At 41.7% G+C, this 21810-nt stretch overlaps 1 protein-coding gene across 1 annotated transcript; it reads right to left on the reverse strand.

Annotated features, from left to right (window-relative positions):
• Nucleotides 1–11454: 11454 nt before the first annotated feature.
• MBLAC2 (metallo-beta-lactamase domain containing 2) lies at nt 11455–21723 on the reverse strand. Its single transcript, XM_065406204.1, has 2 exons — nt 21255–21723; nt 11455–14200 (listed from the first exon to the last, which is right to left on the reverse strand). Exons 1-2 carry the CDS (start codon nt 21721–21723, stop codon nt 13815–13817), a joined length of 855 nt encoding a protein of 284 aa, XP_065262276.1. The 3' UTR covers nt 11455–13814.
• Between the last annotated feature and the right edge of the window lie 87 nt (nt 21724–21810).

The raw sequence follows: 21810 nt of genomic DNA on the forward strand, positions 1-21810 counted from the left end.
GGTGGATAGTTGACACTTGTGCCCCAGTGTCCCTCCAAGCGATAACCTCCTTTCCGCCCACTCTCAAGGTTTCCCTTCGCTCCGAGGGTACGAGAGAGGCATCTGGGTCTGGGGATCTTTGGTGTGATTGTGGTGTAATGAACTGTAATCGGTTGGGGTTCTTGGGGCAGTGAGCCTTTATATGTCCCAGTTCATTACATTTAAAACATCGCCCTGCTAAGGTATCACCGGGGCGATGTTGGTTGGTGGAGACTGGTGGGGTGGGGTAAGAAGGCATCTGGGGTTTCCCTTGGGATGTGGGTGGGGCCTTGGGTTGTCCCCGGTGGCAAGGTTTTGTTTCGGCTTGCCCCTTCTGGTATTCACTCCAACTGCTACTGGTTTTTTTTCTTTTCTGCCACCTCCACCCATTTGGCTCCAATCTCCCCCGCCTCGGTTACAGTTTTGGGCTTCCTGTCTAGGATGTACCTTTCTATTTCCTCAGGAACACCCTCTAAAAACTGCTCCATTTTTACTAGGGAAAGCAGATCTTCCAGAGATTTAACATTTGCTCCTGATACCCAGGCATCACAATTTTTGTCAATGTGGTAGGCATGCCGGGTAAATGACACATCTGGTTTCCACCTTAGGGCTCTGAACCGCCGACGGGCATGCTCGGGTGTTAGCCCCATTCTGAGTCTGGCCTTGTTTTTAAAAAGTTCATAACTGTTCATGTGCTCCTTAGGCATTTCAGCCGCCACCTCTGCTAAGGGTCCACTGAGCTGCGGCCTCAGCTCTACCATGTACTGGGTTGGAGTGATGCTGTATCCAAGGCAGGCCCTTTCAAAATTTTCTAAGAAGGCCTCAGTATCATCGCCTGCCTTGTAGGTGGGGAATTTCCTGGGATGGGAAGTGGTACCTGGAGAGGAGTTGCTAGGATGGTCTGATGCATCCTGCCTAGCCCTTGCTACTTCCAGTTCATGCTTCCTTTCTTTTTCTCTCGCCTCCTCTTTGGCTTTTTCCAGCTCCATCTCTCTCTTGTGGGCCTCCTCTTTGGCTTTCTCTTCTCTTTCTTTCTGCTCTGTCTCAAGTTTTTTAATTTGAAGCAGTCTCTGATGTTTTCTTTCATTTTCTTCTGCTTCTAGTTTGGCCAGTTCTATTTTGTTAGCTACTTCTTTGGTAGTCATTTTCCTGTTTTCTTGTGCTGGGTCACACCCCTCTGCAGTTGACTGAAACTGGGATGCACTTAGCTCAGGCTGCTGCTGAGTTAACAGAGACTTTCTAACTAGCTACTTCTGAGGATGTAAAAAGAAAAAGAAAAAAACAATTCAACTTGTAAATTCCTTTTACCAGTCAGTTTGCTCATTAATTGAACCCTTCTCTTAACAAAGGCTCTTGTTAAAAAAACTTAACACCTCTGCCTTCAGGCAAGGAGAGATAAGATATGCATCTACCTTCAGCTCTGCTTTCCAAGCAGCTAGAAGGAAAAAAAAAATCTTACTGGCTTTTGGGTTTAAAACTATCTCCACCGCTCTGCCACCATGTCAAGGCTGTATCCTCACTTTGAACTTTAGGGTACAAGTGTGGGGGCCTGCATGAGGACTTCTAAGCTTAATTACCAGCTTAGTTCTGGTCCGCTGCCACCATTCCCTTCCCTGGGAAGCTTTGAGAAACTTTTCACCAATTCCCTGGTGAATACAGATCCAAACTCCTTGGATCTAAAAACAAGGAAAAATCAATCAGGTTCTTAAAAAGAAGGCTTTTAATTAAAGAAAAAGGTAAAAATCATCTCTGTAAAATCAGTATGGAAAATAACTTTACAGGGTAATCAAACTTAGAGCTCAGAGGACCCCCTCTGTCTTAGGTTCAAAGTACAGCAAACAAAGATAAACACTCTAGTAAAAGGTACATTTACAAGTTGAGAAAACAAAGTAAAACTAAGACGCCTTGCCTGGCTATTACACTTACAAGTTTGAAATATGAGAGACTTGTTTAGAAAGATGGGGAGAACCTAGATTGATGTCTGGTCCCTCTCAGTCCCAAGAGCGAACAACCCCTTAAACAAAGAGCACACCAAAGCCTTCCCCCCCCCCCCCAAGATTTGAAAGTATCTTGTCCCCTTATTGGTCCTTTGGGTCAGGTGTCAGCCAGGTTACCCGAGCTTCTTAACCCTTTACAGGTAAAAGGATTTTGGAGTCTCTGGCCAGGAGGGATTTTATAGTACTGTACACAGGAGAGCTGTTACCCTTCCCTTTATAGTTATGACAAATCCCTTCAACATTTAGGCTGTCCTGACCCTGGATGACATTACCTTGAGGCAGGTGAGTAGGAGGCAGAGTGACCTTATTTAAAAAGGGCAAAGGACAGACCAATGAGAGATGCTGTGAAGTTATTCACCAAGATGGTTCCTCTAGAAGTGCTGGAGGAGTGGGGAAAAAGGAGCTTCTGACTGCAAGCTTTCCCCGGAGAGGGGTGGAGGGGGTGGGTACGCAGCTTTTCCCCATAATCTCTGAACAATTTTTCAGCCTTACCTTTTGCTTTATCTCCCCTACAGACATGTTGAACGTGCAGAGAAAAATAGATAGGGTTCTGCAATGATTGCCTGAAGCATTCACTGTTACCAGGCTGTAAGAATGAGTGTTTACAGGGCATTTGTAGGGGATCAGTACTCTTTGTCGCTTTTACAGACATGCAGTGTCAATGTCTACCTCATGTAAAGTGAGAACGCTAACCAAACTCTTTTTCTGTAACCACTGCCTCAGTAAACATTACAATTTTCACAAAAGAATGTTTTCCTTATTTGAATCCCCTGCAGGGAGGGGATAAAAGCTGCAACTGTGATATGCTGCCAGCCACCATTTTGAGGTGGCAAATGGGGGAGGGGAAGATATCATTTGCCAAGCAAAGGGAAGGGGAAAGAAAAATAGATACATGGGCATGTGCCTTCCAGAGTGTGGTCTTGAAAATGGTCACTAACTGGGGCTTCATCATGAGATAGAGGCCAATTATTTGGCCAGAGTATCCACCATTTTGAAAAGGTGTATGGAAGACCGAGGGACAGACAGCATGGGCTGATAGAGGGAGCGAGGCAGGGACCTGGGACTCAGAAAATCTTCTAGCTCTCATCCGCCTAGAATAGCTGCAGCCATGGGGCACCTCGAACAGAAGCTAGTACAACACTATAACATAATAACTTAATATTTATATTTTAATTTATTACAAAAATTATAAAAAGACATGCCAAGGTTTCCTTCACAGGATCTGCCTCAACCCAGCTCCAAGAAGCTGCTCAAGGAATATTGTAGGGCTCTTGGAATATTATCACAGCTATTGTGATAAAATGGAATCCAGGAGCAAATAGACAAAATCTGGCTGTACTCCAGCTTATAAACAGGGGAGGGAACATCTGGTCAACTTGACCCCAGAACAGGGGAGGGCACGCAGGTAAACAGAGGCCAATAATGGTTACCTGAAAAGTAGGGTAGGATAAGAATTGGAAGGCTGCCAAAGCAGTTTGCAGTAGCATTGCCTACACATGAACAACAGACCGAATTAACTTGATTTGCAGCAAAGTTAGTACACTTCAAAAGAGGACTCCAGAATTTGTGATAAATGCAGTCAGTGCGCTATAATGAATTGTATCCCGTGTAAACAGGTGTTTAGTCCTGTTTAAACTCCCCATGTAAACCAAGCCTGTCTTTTATTATGTGGCTGAAGAATGCCTAGCATATGGGGCCTTGATTTTAGCTGGGTCTTCTAGCAAAAGCTCGGACAGTGGGGACCAAAATGGTCCTTGTCACTATAAAATTGTGAGACTTGGCAACACTGTAATCACTATTGCCATCCTCAAAATTTTAAGTCATGAACTAAACTCCAAAAATCAAATGATTCTGGTCTATTGTCTGATTTCTGAACTCCTGCCCATCCTCAATGCATGTGAGGCAATTTTAGGAGTTCAGAAATCAGACAATAGACCAGAATCATTTTTTTTTTACATTCATGTTTTTTGGAGTCTGGTTCATGATTTTTAAACTTTTGAGGTCAGCAATAGTGAGGACCCCTTCTTAAGTATTCACTTATAGGAGGGCTCAATGCCTTAGAACACTAATGTATTGGAGCCTTTCCCCTCTAGGTCACCAGTCTGAATCCAGCCCAGCTCAGTAGAGAATGAAGTTTGTTTCCAGCTAATGGATCTTTGGTGGACTGTACGGGATGTGCTTAGTGGATCTTCGTTCCAGCTCCCACATCACATACTCACCACCGGCTGTGTTCCTAGAGCATCTCTGTTACTATTGCATGGGCATGGCCTCCCTTCCCTTTGTAGGCAAATCCTGCTCCTGTCTCTTTTCCATTTACATTTTGTGGTCTTTGTCATTTTGTTCCCCCCTTTGCTTTTCTCTGCTTTGCCCTCTACCCCAGGCTTCCCTCCCTGCTGAGTGTGGCCTTTACTGTGCCCCCTCCTATTTTTTTCCTCCTTTTCCTTACTGTCTACTACCTTGTTTAATATTTCCCCCCTTACTCATGCACTCTTACACACAGAATGGAAGCTAACCTCTAAACCACTGGAATAGCCCCTGCATGTTGTTGGCAGCTAATGAAAGAGAGGAGCTTGAGGAACCAAATATTGATTTTTCAGAACAAATCACTGAAAATACTCTTGGATACCACAGTGATAAGATGGTTTGAAAATAAAGAGAAACATTCTGCAGCTATTTAGCTAAATCTTGAAATTTCTAACTTCACATGTAGTTTCACTTTCATGTTATTTTGATGTATTCTTCAGAGGGATCTGCTCCCTTTCAGTATCTTTTTAAATGTTTCTGTTGTTCTGCTAGTTATCAAAGGACAACACTGGAAAAAGATTTCCTAAAAAAGGAGAATGATGGTTGAGCTCTAAGCTGTACATATGCAGGTAAACCACCAGATGGCGTGTATCTGTCACTTATTCAGTCACTTGTTATGAAATGACTGGTGAATCTTAATGAGTGAACAAATATGTTTACTTGCATTTACACTGGTTAGGCTTATAGCTAATGAACACTAAATAACTACTGTGTTTATAAAGGCAAGGAATAGCAGTGACAAGATACTATAATTTGGTTGTATTTTCTTTAAGGCTGTATTAACTGATTTACATAAAATATGAACTGACCAAACCATCACCATAACTTGAACCAAATATCACTTGAAGTTCAAATAACGTTTAATTACTGTTTTCCAATTATTTTTCAGTTCTCCATGCTTCTGGTTCCATTTGGAAGTGAAATGCTGAAATACCACACAGTACAATTTTTCAGACACGAGAGATATTACTGAAATCACTGTAGTACTTAGGCAGTAAGTACAATAATTAAGAAACACAAAATTAGTCAAAATGGACTCTGTTCTGTCCTTAATTTAACTTTGAAAAGTTTTTTTTATTTTTCTTCATCCATAATTCCCTGCCTATGCCTTTTCCTTCTCTCCTACATCTTCATTTTTCATTTCCTTTGATTGCGGCTATTTTTCTGCTCTAAGAGCAGTTGGACTAAGGTTCATTTTGATCGCTAGTGATACATGTTTGGGACCCAGCAGTGGAGATGCCTTGTTTCCTGCTCCTGAAAATTTCATCCTTAGCAGTGAGATTTCCTATTTTTCTAGCACAATTCTCTTGCAGAGGAAGAGATGTTCCCTGATGACAGCAGTGTTTGTTTGAGATAAAGAGAAACTAGGATACTAGAAGTAACTGAAAAGATTACATTTTATTTGCCAATTTAAAAAAAATAGAGACACTCCGTGGTCATTGACTGAGGACTGCTACAACATAATACAGTTTCTGCTGTGAAGTTACGGCACACAAGGTTTAGTTTGATATAACAAAACAATACAATTTGAATGTAGAACACTGCTCATACAAGCATCTAAAATTTCTATACATAAAAATGTACAAACCCAGAAAGCAACTGAAATAAAATTGATGTTGAAAAATATAGGGAAAAAATTACGTTCCTGTTTTTGAGCGGTACTGTGCACCTGAAGCTCCTAACATTGGACCAAACCACTGCCAACTGCTGTGAAGAGCTTTCCTCCTGCTTCACAAAAGAGTTGAGATGAATGCACACAGGAAGGAAACTATGTAGCGGATCAGATGACATTACCAACTCTGCCACTTGTGTATGTTTGGCACACAATGAAGCTGAAGAAACGCTGAGAAATATTTGACACAAACTCTCTGGGATGAGGAATGGCAATAAAGAAAACTGTTCCTACTGCTAATAGAAATGGTCAATGAAAATCCTACTGAAAATTGTAACAATGTTCATGATTCTCAGAAAGGCAGCATTTGACTGAGAATCTCCAACTCTTATGCAAAACCATTCAGAAAGTACTGGTAGCCATGTTTCAACTAGGTATGACTTTTGCTGACATCTTGGATGCCCTGCAATTCAACTTCAGACCAGGACATGGCATGGAGACAGCCCTAGTAATACTAAGGGATGAAGAGAGGACAATCTCAGATCTCATAATACGTAACCTCTCCAACTTTTGACTGTCAACTGCAAGGCATTGCTGACCCAGACATCAGAGCAATAGTGCTCCAATCATTCTTTTCCAACAGGCTCAGAGCGTATTGATGGGCAACTGCTCCTCTTCCAGGAAAGTCTTCATTTGTGGGCTTCCACAAGGAACTATTCTGTTCCCCCTCCTCTTCAGAATCCAGGAGACCACTTGGAGAGGTGCTGAGACACGTTGTTTCATTGCCAAAAATACACAAGACACCCAGCTTTATTTCTGATTTATTATAGATGCAACTGATACCCCCACTAACATGACACTGGCTACATGACAAGGACAGCTTGCTCAAACTTGTCTACATGGGGAATTATTTCAGACTAGTTCCATGGGTGGACATTCTTATTCCAAAGTAAGAGTTTTATTCCAAATTAGGTTAATTCACTGAATTCACCCTATACCAGAAACCTACTAACCGCTATACTTACCTACATGCCTCCAGCTTCCATCCAGGACACCCCACACGATCCATTGTCTACAGCCAAGCTCTAAGATACAACCGCATTTGCTCCAATCCCTCAGACAGAGACAAGCACCTACAAGATCTCTATCAAGCATTCTTAAAACTACAATACCCACCTGCTGAAGTGAAAAAACAGATTGACAGAGCCAGACGAGTACCCAGAAGTCACCTCTTACAAGACAGGCCCAACAAAGAAAATAACAGAACACCACTAGCTGTCACCTTCAGCCCCCAACTAAAACCTCTCCAGCGCATCAAAGATCTGCAACCTATCCTAAAAGATGATCCCTCACTCTCACAGATCTTGGGAGACAGACCTGTCCTCGCTTACAGACAACCCACCAACCTGAAGCAAATACTCACCAGCAACCACACATCACTGAACAAAAACACTGACCCAGGAACCTATCCTTGCAACAAAGCCTGATGCCAACTCTGTCCATATATCTGTTCAAGTGACATCATCATAGGACCCAATCACATCAGCCATGCCGTCAGGGGCTCGTTCACCTGCACATGTACCAATGTGATATATGCCATCATGTGCCAGCAATGGCCCTCTGCCATGTACATTGGCCAAACCGGACAGTCTCTATGCAAAAGAATTAATGGACACAAATCTGACATCAGGAATCCTAACATTCAAAAACCAGTAGGAGAACACTTTAACCTGTCTGGTCATTCAATAACCGACCTGCGGGTGGCAATTTTGCAACAGAAAAGCTTCAAAAACAGACTCCACTGAGAAACTGCTGAGCTGGAATTGATATGCAAACTAGATACAATCAGCTTAGGCTTGAATAGAGACTGGGAATGGTTGAGCCATTACAAACATTGAATCTATCTCCCCATGTAAGTATTCTCACACTTCTTATCAAACTGTCCGTACTGGGCTATCTTGATTATCACTTCAAAAGTTTTTTTTCTCTTACTTAATTGGCCTCTCAGAGTTGGTAAGACAACTCCACCTTTTCATGCTCTCTGTATGTGTGTGTGTATATATATATCTCCTCAATATATGTTCTATTCTATGCATCCAAAGAAGTGGGCTGTTGCCCACGAAAGCCTATGCTCAAATAAATTTGTTAGTCTCTAAGGTGCCACAAGTACTCCTGTTCTTTTTGCGGATACAGACTAAACATGGCTGCTACTCTGAAACCTGTCACTGAATTTATGTAATTTGAAATAATGCACTCTTATTCTGGGATAAAAGCCTCCACACATGGAGTTAATCAGGAATAGTTAAATCTGCTTTACATTCACACCCCCTTTTATTCTGGATTAATTTTCACATGTAGACAATCTCTAAGACTGAAATGTTGGTAACTGAAAGAGGAAAATGCTTTCAAGATATTACAGGAGATGGAATGAGTGGAATTTTACCTCTAGAAATAAGAAACAATGTGGAAATATGCCACTGAGGCTGAAAAAAAAAAAAAACTCAGTGGGAGATGCTAAACTTCACCTACAATGCTCAATTGAACCAAGCACCTGCATATAATGTCTGATGCCTAAATTGAATGGATATCTCCTATTTTATCACTTGGGTTAAATGTCAACACCAGTATGATGCAATCAACAGAAAACAAATTCTTGGCAATAAAACAAAATCAGACTTGGAAAACCATTGAACTTGAGGCTTGTATGGAAGAACAGGGAATTGGATATGTTTGTAATAATGATGCAATTCAGCCTTATGATATACATTTAAATAAAGACAGAGGAAAATGTCATTATCAGCTAGACCCTTTTCTCCAGGACAGACATCTTCGTCTTTTATATTGACACACCAGAAAGACCTGAGATGAGTCAGAGGGATTTTAGTGTGAGTGTAACAATAATTCAGTGGTCCCTATCTATGTGCACCCGTATACTGACCGGCAGATGAGCATCCACCAAAATGTTGCTGACAAGCAGCGTCTTCCAGAGGCGTCGCTGCTGAAATGCTGCCAATTTTCGGCGGCGACGCCTCTGGATGACGCTGCTTGTCAGCAGCATTTCGGCGGCGACGCCTATTGACATTGTCGCTTCTCGGCGGCATTTCAGCGGATGCTCGTCCGCCAGCCACAGTCCACGGTGGCTGAAAAAGGTTGGGGACCACTGCAGTAATTTTATAAATTATTTTCTTTAAGAGTGCCTGGGGATCTCCCCTGCCCACTGACCCCTTGGCCAGTGCTCACTGGATGTTAAGTGTTAGTGTTAAATAAATGTTTTCTTTTTAAATCTGTGAATATGATGATTTTTTGTGTGTGTATATAGAGGCCATGTATACTACATTGTATTAAGTACAGGGTTAGATTGTAACGCTAAGACTAAAAGCCTTTGTATGTGGGATCTTTATATGCACGTTACATTGAAACTACTGTATTCTCTATATCAGTGGTTCTCAATTCCCCCCCCCCCCCCCCCCACGGACAACTTGAAAATTGCTGAGGGTTTCAGCAGACCACTTATTGATCTTTCCAAATGTTGTTTGTACCGTTAGCTAACTATTGTAAAGCGCTTTGGATAAAATTGCTATATAAAAAAACCTTAACTGTTTTTGTTCTACAAATAAAAGCACACAACTCATTTAATATCAGTAGTCTTACCTTTCTAATGCGATGAATGTGCCCTCTTTCCCGCCGTGGCAGCCCCCAAGCTGGGGCTGGGAAGGAGAGGGGTCGCCACTGGGCTGGGAAGGGGGGGCAGGTATCTCCCTCTCTCCCCCACCATGGTAGCCCAAGCTGGGAAGGAGGGCCATCTCTCCCCGGCAGCCGCAGCCCTGGAGTGGGGAAAGTCGCCTCTTTCTCTAGCCACCGCAGCCCTGCACATCCCAAATTCCCCCCACCCCCTCTTCTCACCCCCCTGTCCCCTCCCACCTACCCCTTATTCCCCCCAAGGCCACCATCTCACCTTACATGTGCGTCTTTTCTCCAGGGTACAGGCACCTAATTAGTGGAGTCACACCTGCACAGCTCCACTAATTAGGTGGATGGTCCTTCATTCTCTTGTGCGTGCCTGGGCGGCTACACATCTTAGAGGGAACTATCCGCAGACCACCTGAATGGAGCTCACAGACTACAGTTTGAGGACCTCTGCTCTATATGTGTTAGGTATGTTATGCAGTCTGTCTTATTTTGCTGCACCACTTTATTGTATAATTCTTAAATATAATTGTATTTTATTAAATCCTATGCATCTTTTCTTGCTTTAGTAAATTTTTTAAAATTCTTTCTGTTCAATAAATTTCATTTTCAAAGAATTTCTGCTTGTGTCAATCCTTGAGCAGAAGGCTGCATCAGTGTCCTTCCAGGGGTTAGCAAGACTAGTTTGCCCTCTGCAGGTCAGAGACAAGCCCCCTGGTAAAACACTGGCAATTCCTTTCAGGCGGGCCACAATCTTGTTACCCTTTTGTTAAATTAGAAGTGCTATTGTAGGCTAATTTAGTTGGCATCTAAAATTTAGGGTAACACATCCTCCACATCCTTTTGTTTGTGTAAAACTGTATTTCCTATTTTTTGGGGATGCTTCCTACCAGCAGGCTTTTTCTAATAAAAGAAGGAAATTGTATTATATAATGTTCATGTGTGGATTTTGTTGAAAAATTTAAGATGCTTTTTTTTGTACAAACACATTACTAAAGAAAGGACCAAATCATGTCTTGCAGCATGTCCATCATGAGTAAGTTTACAGTGCAGTTTACATTAGGATAGAAATGTAATTATAAAATTTACATTTAATATCCTCTTCCATTTGAACAAAGATCTTAATTTTTTTGTTATTAAAGAAAAATATTCCATTTAAAATATATAGTAAAATACATTAAGGCACAGGAGCTAGTTATTCTATTCTACTCCGCACGGGTAAGGCCACAGCTGGAGCACTGTGTTCTGTTTTAGGTGACACACTTTACAAAAGATGTGGACAAATTGGAGAGAGCCCAGAGAAGAGCAACAAAAATGCTAGACAGTTTAGAAAACGACTTATGAGGAAAGGTTAAATACTGGGCATGTTTAGTCTTGAGAAAACAGTACGTGTGTATGACTTGATAAGTCTTTAAACCGATTAAGGGCTATTGTAAAGATGACTGCCCTGTCCATTGAAGGTAGAGCAAAAAGTAATTGGCTTAATCTACAGCAAGGGAGATTTTAAATTTAGATACTGGGGAAAACCTAACTATAAGGATAGTTAGGTACTGGAATAGGCTTCAAGGGAGGTTGTGAAATCACTGTCATTACAGGATTTTAAGAACAGGTTAGACAAACACCTTAGATATATACCGTACTTGGTCCTGCCTCAGTGTGGTTGGCTGGACTGGGTGACTGCAATCCCTTCCAGCCCTATATTTCTATGATTCTAATACATATGGAAATTATAACTGGATACTATTATGATATAACACTTATTATGAGTATCCATGGCAAAATAAGATGCAATACAGTTTTATCTAGAAAAGAGAGCCAACATCAGTAAAGTTTTGATAGAAGACAGACCAAGTTTAATATTTTCTGTAAAACCTCCACAATATTGAAAACAACAAACTTAATTAACACAGACAGTGCTTGAGACTTTTTACAAACAATAATTCTAAACACCCCAAATTTTGCTATACTTAAACTTAACCGATTTTAAATATATTTAATCAAAGTAATGTGAAAGGGACACTGTCAAACTCTTAAGATCAAAATCTGACAATTAAAAAAAAATATAATCAGAGAGGAAGGCCTCCAGATATTTTATAGAGAGGATATTACTTGCCTAACAAGTTATTTCTTATAATATAAAAATAGTTGCTATTTTAAGATCCACAAAACTATGATTTTCTGTGTATCTGGAGCAGCAGTATACTATTAAACACCATTCCAAGACTGTATTTATACTGGGTCCACTACCGATTTAGGCAAAAATTAATGGAGGAAGAAATCTGACAATTACTGATATTTACTGATATTATTGATAATTACTGCTCTTTGACACTGGCAAAACACCCAGTGAAGTCAAGGACTCTGTAGTATGAAATAGTTGATGCTGGAGCACAAATTCTGTGTTTAAACAGTACAAAACATCCTTTCTTAGCAGTTACTGAATCAAGGAGTCCTGTTCCAACAGCTGCTGCAAGTCACCCAGACAATTCAATATAAACCCAACCTTCTTTGGTAGCTACAATATGCTTCCTCAGGCATTTTGAATTTTCTGCTTCCCACAACAGTTCTCCAACTGCCAGCCTGCCTGCTTTCCAGAATAATGCTCATTGCAGTCTAAATATATGTGGATAAGAGAAAATGTCAGTCAACTGAAAAGAAGAGAGGCCATGATCTGAAGTTTATTTTGTGGCCCTTCACTAAGTGACTGACTTTTCAGGCCCACTTTTTTTGCCTTTCTTCTCTGGTATTAAAGAAAAGTAGCAACTGAGTTAAATAGCTTCATTTCTGAGGTTAGTTCAGGAAGAACTATCATCCACAGTAAACATTTCTTCACATAATCAAATAAAGGAATATAGATTTCTTCCTCAAACACCACCCCCCCCCCCAAAAAACCCACCAGAACATAATTGCTAATCTGTCCTCTGACTAGCCACAGTCTAGTGGATCTGTCCTGCCCACTTACAGTTTTGCTCCAGCTTACATTAAATAGGCACTGTTAAAATCTAAATAAATGTGTCATGCCTTTATTAAACTCTTTGTAGTGCTGCTTTTGGTGAAGAATATATGAAGTAAACAGCCACAAGAGGAGAGATGATTTACGTAAGATCTTCACTTCCATAACTTCTGGGCAAGAGTGCTTATTAATTTGTGATTAGTTTCCATAGCAGACCATTCTTTCTCCCAAAATTTGTTAGGTCAGAAAGGCCATAGATAATTTTCTTCTGAATAGAGCCCAAAATATAATTTGGTATGATCACATAAAACCATCTCTTCGTATAAAGTCAATTGCAAACAAAGAAGTAGGTTAATTTTTAAACTCCACTTAAACATAGTGAATAAAATAAATTTGCTAAACTGGAAAAACAAAATTTGAAAACAAAACTCTGTCAAACTTGTTAGGAAGGTAAAATATATGTATATAAAAATAATCAGACAGTGTCCATTTAAATTGTTAAATAATTATGCACATATAAACTAACTTGTTTAACATCATTTAAAATAACACTTCAATTTTAATGAAGAAATGATTATATGTCTTAGCAATTTTCATGGATGCATTTAATCTGTTTTACGAACAACAGAGACTCAAATGCAATGCACTTTACTTCAAAAAGCAACAATATGTACTGAAATACTTTATAAACAAATAGTAAACAGTTCAAGTTACATTCACTTAAAAGTAATAAACAATGTACTGGACGTTGAATTCAGTACTTATAATAGGACAATGGAATGTTACAGCTATCTTTTCAAATATAGCACTAACAGCTAAATTACATTTCAGCCATTTTAAAAATACACTTTAAACACAAATTGAGCCTTTAACCTAACACCACATAAAAACAGTTAAGTTTCAGGCATAAATGTCAAACATTTCATTTTGGCATATCATACATATCCATCAGAATAATATCAAAAATAAAACAATATATTTCAAACCGCAGTCTAATGGCATTCATAAATCATGTGCAAACATGCCTTGAAAAACAGAAAAAAGATAGATAGTAGCTTTTGCATAGCTATAGCTGAAGTTATTTATAAAATAAAAAAGCAAGCAAAAATAAGAATCTTTGACTCATTCATTATCAGTCTGCCTTTTCTTTAATAACACACACTGCTTTTGTTTGCTTTCTTTCAACACTAGCTCACAAGCCATTTGGTTTCACAATAGCTGATATTAACAAAATGAACCGACACTAAGAAGTGACTCTAGAATTTGTCACATGAAGAGCTAAACTTGCAATGGACCTCATGGCACAGGTAGAAACTTTGTGACAAACTCCAGCTTTTGAAATGTAGTTGGAAGCTAAACGATACAGCCTTTCAGCTCCAAAGGTGTTAAAATGCCCTGGAAGCACCTTCTCCACAAGACCTCTGTCCACTAATTCTATAAGACGCTCACAACTTGTGACGTAATCACTTATCTTGCTGTAGGGAAGCCAGTCAATCATCGATCCATCATAAACAACATCTCCGCTGAACAATATCTTCTGATCTCTGTCGTGTAAGCAAATACTTCCTCTTGAATGACCAGGCATATGCATGACAGTCAGTTGTCGGTCACCAAGGTTGATCACGTCCCCTACAGATTTAAATATATTAAGGGAAAATATATGCATTTATTATGCACTGTAAGCCAAAACCAAAGTGTATACAGAGATCTATGCAGTAAGCAAATTATATATCCTCTAAAAAGACCAAACATTGGAAAGAAAATGTGGAATGGGACTTAATTTTTAATCAGGTGATCTGAACTATGAAGAAATTTGGGCAGAAAGAAACATACATTCTAAAAATCTACTGATTTCCCAACTTCGGTTTCTCCTGCATTTTTAATACCGAGGATTTTATGGTCTTTCAAAATTTATTGTTATTTAGCTATCTCTCTGGACTCCAACACAGTTATTTTGAGATCTGAAGTGACGGAACAATGTACATGATTACAATGGAAGCAAAATTGGCTCCCAAATATACTACTTTTCAGAATACCAGTATTGACTAAGATATACGAAATTAAAGGAAAGTTGTAGTAGTCATATTTTAGTTCATATTCAAAACAGATTTTTAAGAACTGTTTCACTATCACCATAGCTATGAATGTTTTTTCAGTGAAATAGCCATTGCATTGATAGTTTCACCAAAAGCTCAGGTTGATGATGTAGAACAGGTCAGACAGTATAGCTAATTCAGCATTTGAACATTGATTTTCTATTCATTTTAAAAAAAAAATCTCTAGTTAATTTAAAAGAAGTGGTTAAAAGTAAGATTTACAACTTCAAAGCCTAGACTATGAGAGCAGGGACAGACATGACTTACTTCAACAAATACCTCCATAAAAGCTGCTGATTAAAGAGTGATTAACTAATTCTAAAGGAAATTCCATCATCTTCCACAACTTAAAGGATGGCAAGCATGATACAGGACCTTCGTAATGACAGTGGTGAAGCTAATTTAAAATAAGAAGGATGTTTAACATGCCATCATGCACGAGGTAGTCCAAAGACTAAGGAGAAATTACAAAACATCTAGTCCTAGCCAGGGAATCGACGAACCAGTTCATACCAGTATTTTTATTTGAACTAGAACCAAACCTGAACCATGAATTTGTCCTACCTACTGAACCTGAACTTTAAAATAATTATTTGGGTTTCTGGTTAAAATAAAGGTTTCATATTTTTTTTAGGCTTAATATTTAAAAAACTACTGTGATCTTACTTTATAAAACAAGACAACAAGATAACAAATAGGCATACCTAAAGGCATGCCTCAGTATAACAAGACGAGAATGAGGCCTACAAGAGTGGGAAAGAAGATGAGAAGCTTAGGAACTGCTTGCACAACACATGTGGAAGCAGTGGATCCAGAGAACGATAGAAGGTCCATCTCTGAGACTTCCCACTGGGGAGAGAAGATGTGGAATGCTCCCTGGTCCCAGAAGTTAACAATACCTTTTTCCTTGCACTTGAAGAGAGTTAATGGCTACCCAACCCTTCTCCCCCTTAGCCAGGCCTCCTCCCACCCATCCACAACATTGGGGCAGCTCCCCCTCCAGTTGCCCAACTTGAGGCAGGGCCAATACCCCAAACTTATCCTTTCACTGAAAAGATCCAATATGGATGGGCAAATATTAGAAGTTATTATTTTAGTTCTCTCAAACAAATTGTTCATAAAAAAAAACTGTTTAGTTGACAACGCAGAACCACTAGGAAAACGCATGTAAAGTTAAAGTTAAAAAATAAATAAATGGTCAAAATTCAAAAGAGTTTCCATTTTAAGTTTGAACTCTTTTTAAAATTTATTTCCACTGAAACTAAAATTTTATTTGAACTGGCTCAAACCAGTAATTGAACCGTTATTTTTGTTTGGTGGCTTGAACTGGAACAAAACCCAGTTCCTGGGCCAGTAGTCGCCACGCTCTGGCAATTCATCTCTGAAGGCAGCACAGAAGTAAGGGTGGCAATACCGTGACACCCTTACAATAACCAGATTTCCTGGGGGAGACTAGATTTCCATGGCCATGAATTTGGTAGGGCCCTACTTATCACTGCTGCTATGCCAGGCCAAAGGTTTGAGATCTCACCAATATCACAACATTATAACTCAAAGCAGATTTGACTACCCGGTGCATAGCATAGGGAAATAGTATTGTCTCTACGTGAAAATTTGCTACCCAGTTAGTTAGTTTCAAGTTATTTGGGGGGCTGTTGGTGTTAGCCAAACTCCCTTTTGAGGATATGTATGGAAGGCCTAGATAATAGTTTAATAGCATGAACACTGATAATTTTATATAGAAGATACAGAATAGCCAAAGTGGTGAACCAGATGATAGTGGCAATGAGGAAGTTGGAGCTGTGAAGTGCTCCAATGGGCTTCCCAGACCCAAAATAACATCATACTAGAAAGAAAATTGAAAGAGGCTAAAGAAATGGACAGCATGTAACAGCCCGAATTCAAAGAGGAGGAAAGCACTTGCAGAATTAAGGCGCAATCATCAGACTGGCTTGAAGAAAATGAAGTACACCAGAAGTGTAGGAACAAAAAATGCAAGTGTAAGCGGGGGAATGGTCCCGCTATTGTGGGGAACTTTCCTGGCTTCTGCACTACCCCGGTGAAGTGGGCTAGCGAAAGGATCTGAGTCCTCACTCCCACTTCCTTTACCCAGAGGCCTCCCTGCCCTTGAGGGCTCCCCTTCCACTCTCCTGTCTGGCAGAGTCCTCGTAAACCCCGACAAGGCTGGGCCCAGGATTCCTGGGGGGCTCGACCCCCAACCCTGCTGTGGTCACCCAGGACAGGGGCTAGGGTGTCCCCACTCCAGGGTACTCTCTCTGCACTGGGCACCTCCCTGACCCACTGATCATTTCAAACAATTTAAAGCAAATACAAGTTGTTTAATTAACAATTAATTTTAAAAAAAGAATGAGGAAAAATGGGAAAGGTTAAAAGAAAACCCATCACCCTGCTCTGTGGCAGGGAACATCACAAGCAGTGTCTCTGGAACATCAGGGCAGTTCACAGTCTGTTCCTTGTAGGTCCCAGGCTCCTTCTCAGGCCCTGGCTGTGCTGCAGAGACGCTGCAGGTTGGACGCTTGCTCTGGCGGTGGCCACACGCTCTCAGGCTCTAGGTGGCAGGACCCTTCTTCCCAGCGTCGCCCCTGCCCAGTCGGGGTTATGATCCCCCTCCAAGTCTGGCCTGCAAGGCCTCTTGGCTGAGGCGTCTCCCTGTGCTGGGCCCACTGCCCAGGGTCCCCCTCGCTCTCCCCAGCTGCTCACCGCACCCAGCTCCGGACTGCTCCAGCCCCGGCTCCAGCCCCAGCTCCACTCTGCCTCAGCACGGCTGCTGCTGCTCCTGCTCTGCCTCCAGCTCCCTGGGCTGCTTCTCTGGCTCTGGTTGCTACAGCTCTGCCCCCAGGACAGGTCTGCTCTGCAGGCTGCTTCTGTGACTCTGCTCCCAGCTCTGACCTGCTTCCTGGCTGCTTGTCTGGCCCCTCTGGCTCTGGTTGCTGCAGCTCTGCTCCCAGGGCAGGTCTGCTCTCTCTGGGCTGTGCTCTGGCTTTTGGGGCTGCAGCTCTGCTCCCAGCAACTTAGCTCGGGCCCCTGCTCTCTCCTTAGCTGGGCCCCACTCAGTCTGACTCAGGCAATTCCAGTTCACACAGAGGACGGGACCCCCCTCGCCTCCTGATTCTCTGATTAGCCTGCCCACCCTGTCAATCAGGCTGATCTGGAGCATTGGCCTCTCCCCATTGTTCCTGGGGACTGTCAGTCTCAGGCTCCTGATTTGCCATCGACCCTTCCCCTTTTAGTGCTGGGAGCTAGCCAACCAAAACACCCCCACTGAATGTTAGTAAGGGGGCAACAGTCCCCTTACACAAGGATAAAACAAAGACAATTTAGGCTAAAAATCAGTGAAATTTTAGACAGGATGAACAAATTAAAGTGGCATTAGTAGTCTGAGAGATTTCATATGACTAATTTCAGAGTAGCAGCCATGTTAGTCTGTATCCGCAAAAAGAACAGGAGTACTTGTGGCATCTTAGAGACTAACATTTATTTGAGCATAAGCTTTCGTGGGCTACAGCCCACTTCTTCGGATGCATGGAAAAAACTAACCTCAATTAATTGTTAGGGCTGATAAATTACATAGGTCACAAAATGCAGAGCTAAAGTGTCTAACAATGTTAACTCTGCCTTGTTGCTTACCTTGTATATTATGGTATACATTTGTTATCCAACAACAGTGCTATTTTACACATACAAACATCAATACAAAGTACTAAATACATGTAACATGGCTAAATTGATGCTGTTTCAGAAAAATCAGAGTTAAAACATTGCAGCAGTTGGAAACCTTAAGTGTAGACCTGCCCTGAGACTCTGAACTGGTAAGACCCTTAATTTGCCTCACTATACTCTCGTATCTGTATAGAGTGTAATAAACTTTGCAGAGTGCTTCTGATGTTTTGTTTGTTTTAAATCTGCAATCCAGCTCTTGTAAATCAACAAACACAACTCTTCATAAGGCACAAAATCAGCATGGAGGTTATCACAAACAGTTCTAGGGCCAAGGAGTTCAAATAATCCAAATACCATGGAATTGGTTTCTTAAAAAGAGAATGGTACCTATTAATATTAAAACTAAAATCATTCAAATAGAGGGAGAAGAGAAGTGTTCACATTTTAACAACAATTTCAGACAAGATAAGGAAAAACAGTTGAAACTGAATAATTTATACTAAGTGGGATTATAAATAGGTATAGAATAAGAAAAGGCTAGACAGTGTAGTCAACAGGTGATTACACAGCTAAAAGTTGACTTCCCCAACCTTGTACCACTCGCCACTTTCCAGAAATAAAGGGTTTTTATTGCTAGAGTGCAGGGGGAAGCACAACAATCCAACTAAACATAATTTATTACAATTTTAACACTTTCAAAATTTTAAACTATTGCCTCCAATAAGGAGAAATCAATCCCCAATTTTAATTATTTTCATATACACACTTGTTTTATAACTAGCTCTCTTATCAGTAGGCTGAAGTATGCAACTCAAAAGCCTCCCTGGTTTCAGATATTTACCAGCTCCTTGCTTTTCATCTGGTTAGATTCCATTTTCTTTCAAAATGAAGGTTGCAGCCCAAACAAGCCTCATCAGGAGGATAGTCCTAACTGACAATCATCTGTGATATAGTTTATCACAGATTTGAAACCTTATTTTTCACTGCATATTCTCTACCAGTTTTCTTTGCCGCTGAGGAAGGAATAAAGCTAAATTCGCTTCCTTTGCTCTGAGATCAATGGGGGGAAAATATAGGTATACCTATTAGTCATTTTGTTAATGCAATAGAGGGAGATTTCTCAGTATAAAATAATTGAGGGGGAGTTGAGGCTTCGGAATCTCAGATCTTCCCCACTTTTGTTATCTGTAAGTCAGTTCCAATGCCCATCCAACTAACAAACCAAACTCCAAATACAAAAGCTAACACAGATCAAAAGAAATTCTGAAAGAAAATTCACCATGAAATTTTCATATTAACAGATAATGTTGAATTATTACTTCCATCATGAAACTGTATATTAGGGTAATCAATTATTTCTTGTCAAGGTCCAAATTTCTTGGTCAAGGTATAGTCAAGGTCCAGACTCCAGAGAAAATAATACAAAACCAGTAATGAAAATAAGTAGTAAATAAAAAGATTTTGCAATCTGTTCAAAAGCATCTGACAATCCAGTTTTGTCCCCCGGGGCTGCCTTGACTACCCTTGCTGTACATGATGGAAGCATGCATCATCACATCTTCTCCAAATTATTGGTGACTGATAGACAATTCTCGCCTTAGATCCAGATTCTGTTCACCCTCAGTGAAAAGACTTCCTGTAACAGAAGAGACAAAACTGAGAGGTGACACCATTCCTGGCAGTGTTATCAGTAGCCTGCTCCCCATCGTATCTGGTTAGATCAAAGAGGAGCATTATAATGTTTTTCCTCTGTTCCCCAGAGGTATGCAGGAAAGTCAGAATTGTAACAGACGTGGAAGAATATTTTTTGCCTTATTCAGCTGATAAAAATAATTTCCGTTAGTAAACCACAGACCTAATTCTCCACTACCCTGCACCCTGTGCAGTCATTCACATGAAAAGGGGGTGTAAAACAATACCAAAATCAGAATTCTCTCAGACTCATATTGCTATTAGCATTTTACACCTTTGCACAGGTGTAGAAGACTGACAAAGCCAAGGCTGCAGAGAATCAAGCCCTTTAGCTGAAATTGAGGTACACTGGTTAACAGGCACTATATAGACATGCACCATAAACATACATCCTGATGCATTATATATGATTCACTTCATATAAATTGACTGATTACTATATGTAGTACAAACATATATGAATACACCACAGATACAGCATATCATATCCACTGATGCCCTTTATATTAAAAAAATGTTTTATATTCGAGTGCCGTACAATATACTAACACTATAAATGTGAAGTATATATTTAGATACATAGAAACATGATGCACTGTATATAAGCTGATGTTTAATCTAGTAGCACTAAACACAGGTGAACTGACGCAGGTATACAACAGATGTGCACACATGGACGTGTATTAAAGACACAAACACAGCATATGCACACCTCTCACATACAATAGTGCAGACACAGTCTTACACAGATGTACTTTCTTATACCCCCCAAACACACACAGTAAGGCATGCACATGCAGATGAACCTCCTGAGCCCATCTCTCCAGGCATACACATGCTGGGTATCAGTGTAGAAATGTACTATACAGATACAACACACACTGATGCACCTACATCCTGTTGCCTTACAGAGATGCACAACTCACCCTCTTAGCCCCACTTTACTTACACACAGACACGTAGGTGCTGGTAACCTACACAAGTGTCCAGCTCAACCTCTTCGTGTGTGCAAGCACACGCACGCATACATGCCCAACAGACACAACTTACCCCAGCCTACCCGCCTTACACACACCCCTATAAAGACGCCAGCGCAAGTGCCCTATGGAGCCGTCTCTGCCCCGCTCGCCCTCCCCGCCGCATGAAGACCCCACTCTTCTCCCTCACACACATCCCGCCCACCGGCGGAGCGGGGCTGCCCGCCTGTCCCTTACCCTCCTGCAGGATGTGGGTGGGCTGCATGGGCTGCACTCGGAACTGCCGGGCGCTCCAGCCGGGGCTAGGCGGCCGCACCACCTCGCTATCTGACAGCCAGGTGACGGTCTCGTAGTTGTCCCCGCGGAGCAGCGCGGCCGCCTCGGCGCTGTGCACCGCCACCTCGTCGAACTGGTGCAGCCCGCCCGCGTGATCGAAGTGTACATGGGTGGCCACGGCCAGCAGCGGCCTCCTGCCCCCGCCCTCCGCCTCCGCCTCCCCGGGCCCGGCGCCCGGCCCCAGCAGCCCGGCCGAGTGGAGGTAGTCGGGCAGGCTGCGCAGCCCCAGGCCGGTGTCTATCACCACGTCGCGCTCCGAGCCCCGCACCAGCCAGATGTTGGCTCGGTTGCCGGACTCGTAGAACCGCTCCTGGATCCAGTAGATGCCGCCGCCCAGGGGCTTGTGCGCGAACCACTCCAGCGCCGACATGCCGGGCCGCACACAGCCCCGCACTGCGAGGCCACCGCCCCCCAGGAGGAGCCTGCGCGGCGCCCCGACCCACTGCGGGCTGCGGCA

This window comes from Emys orbicularis, chromosome 6 (assembly GCF_028017835.1).
Source record: "Emys orbicularis isolate rEmyOrb1 chromosome 6, rEmyOrb1.hap1, whole genome shotgun sequence".
Lineage (NCBI taxonomy): Eukaryota > Metazoa > Chordata > Testudines > Emydidae > Emys > Emys orbicularis.

Excerpts from the sequence above, each read along its gene's own strand:
- MBLAC2 (XM_065406204.1), bottom strand. The coding sequence starts at position 21,723 with ATGTCGGCGCTGGAGTGGTTCGCGCACAAGCCCCTGGGCGGCGGCATC. Across the intron at positions 14,201-21,254 it reads CACCCACATCCTGCAGGAGG|GGGACGTGATCAACCTTGGT; the intron begins GTAAGGGACAGG and ends TTAAATCTGTAG.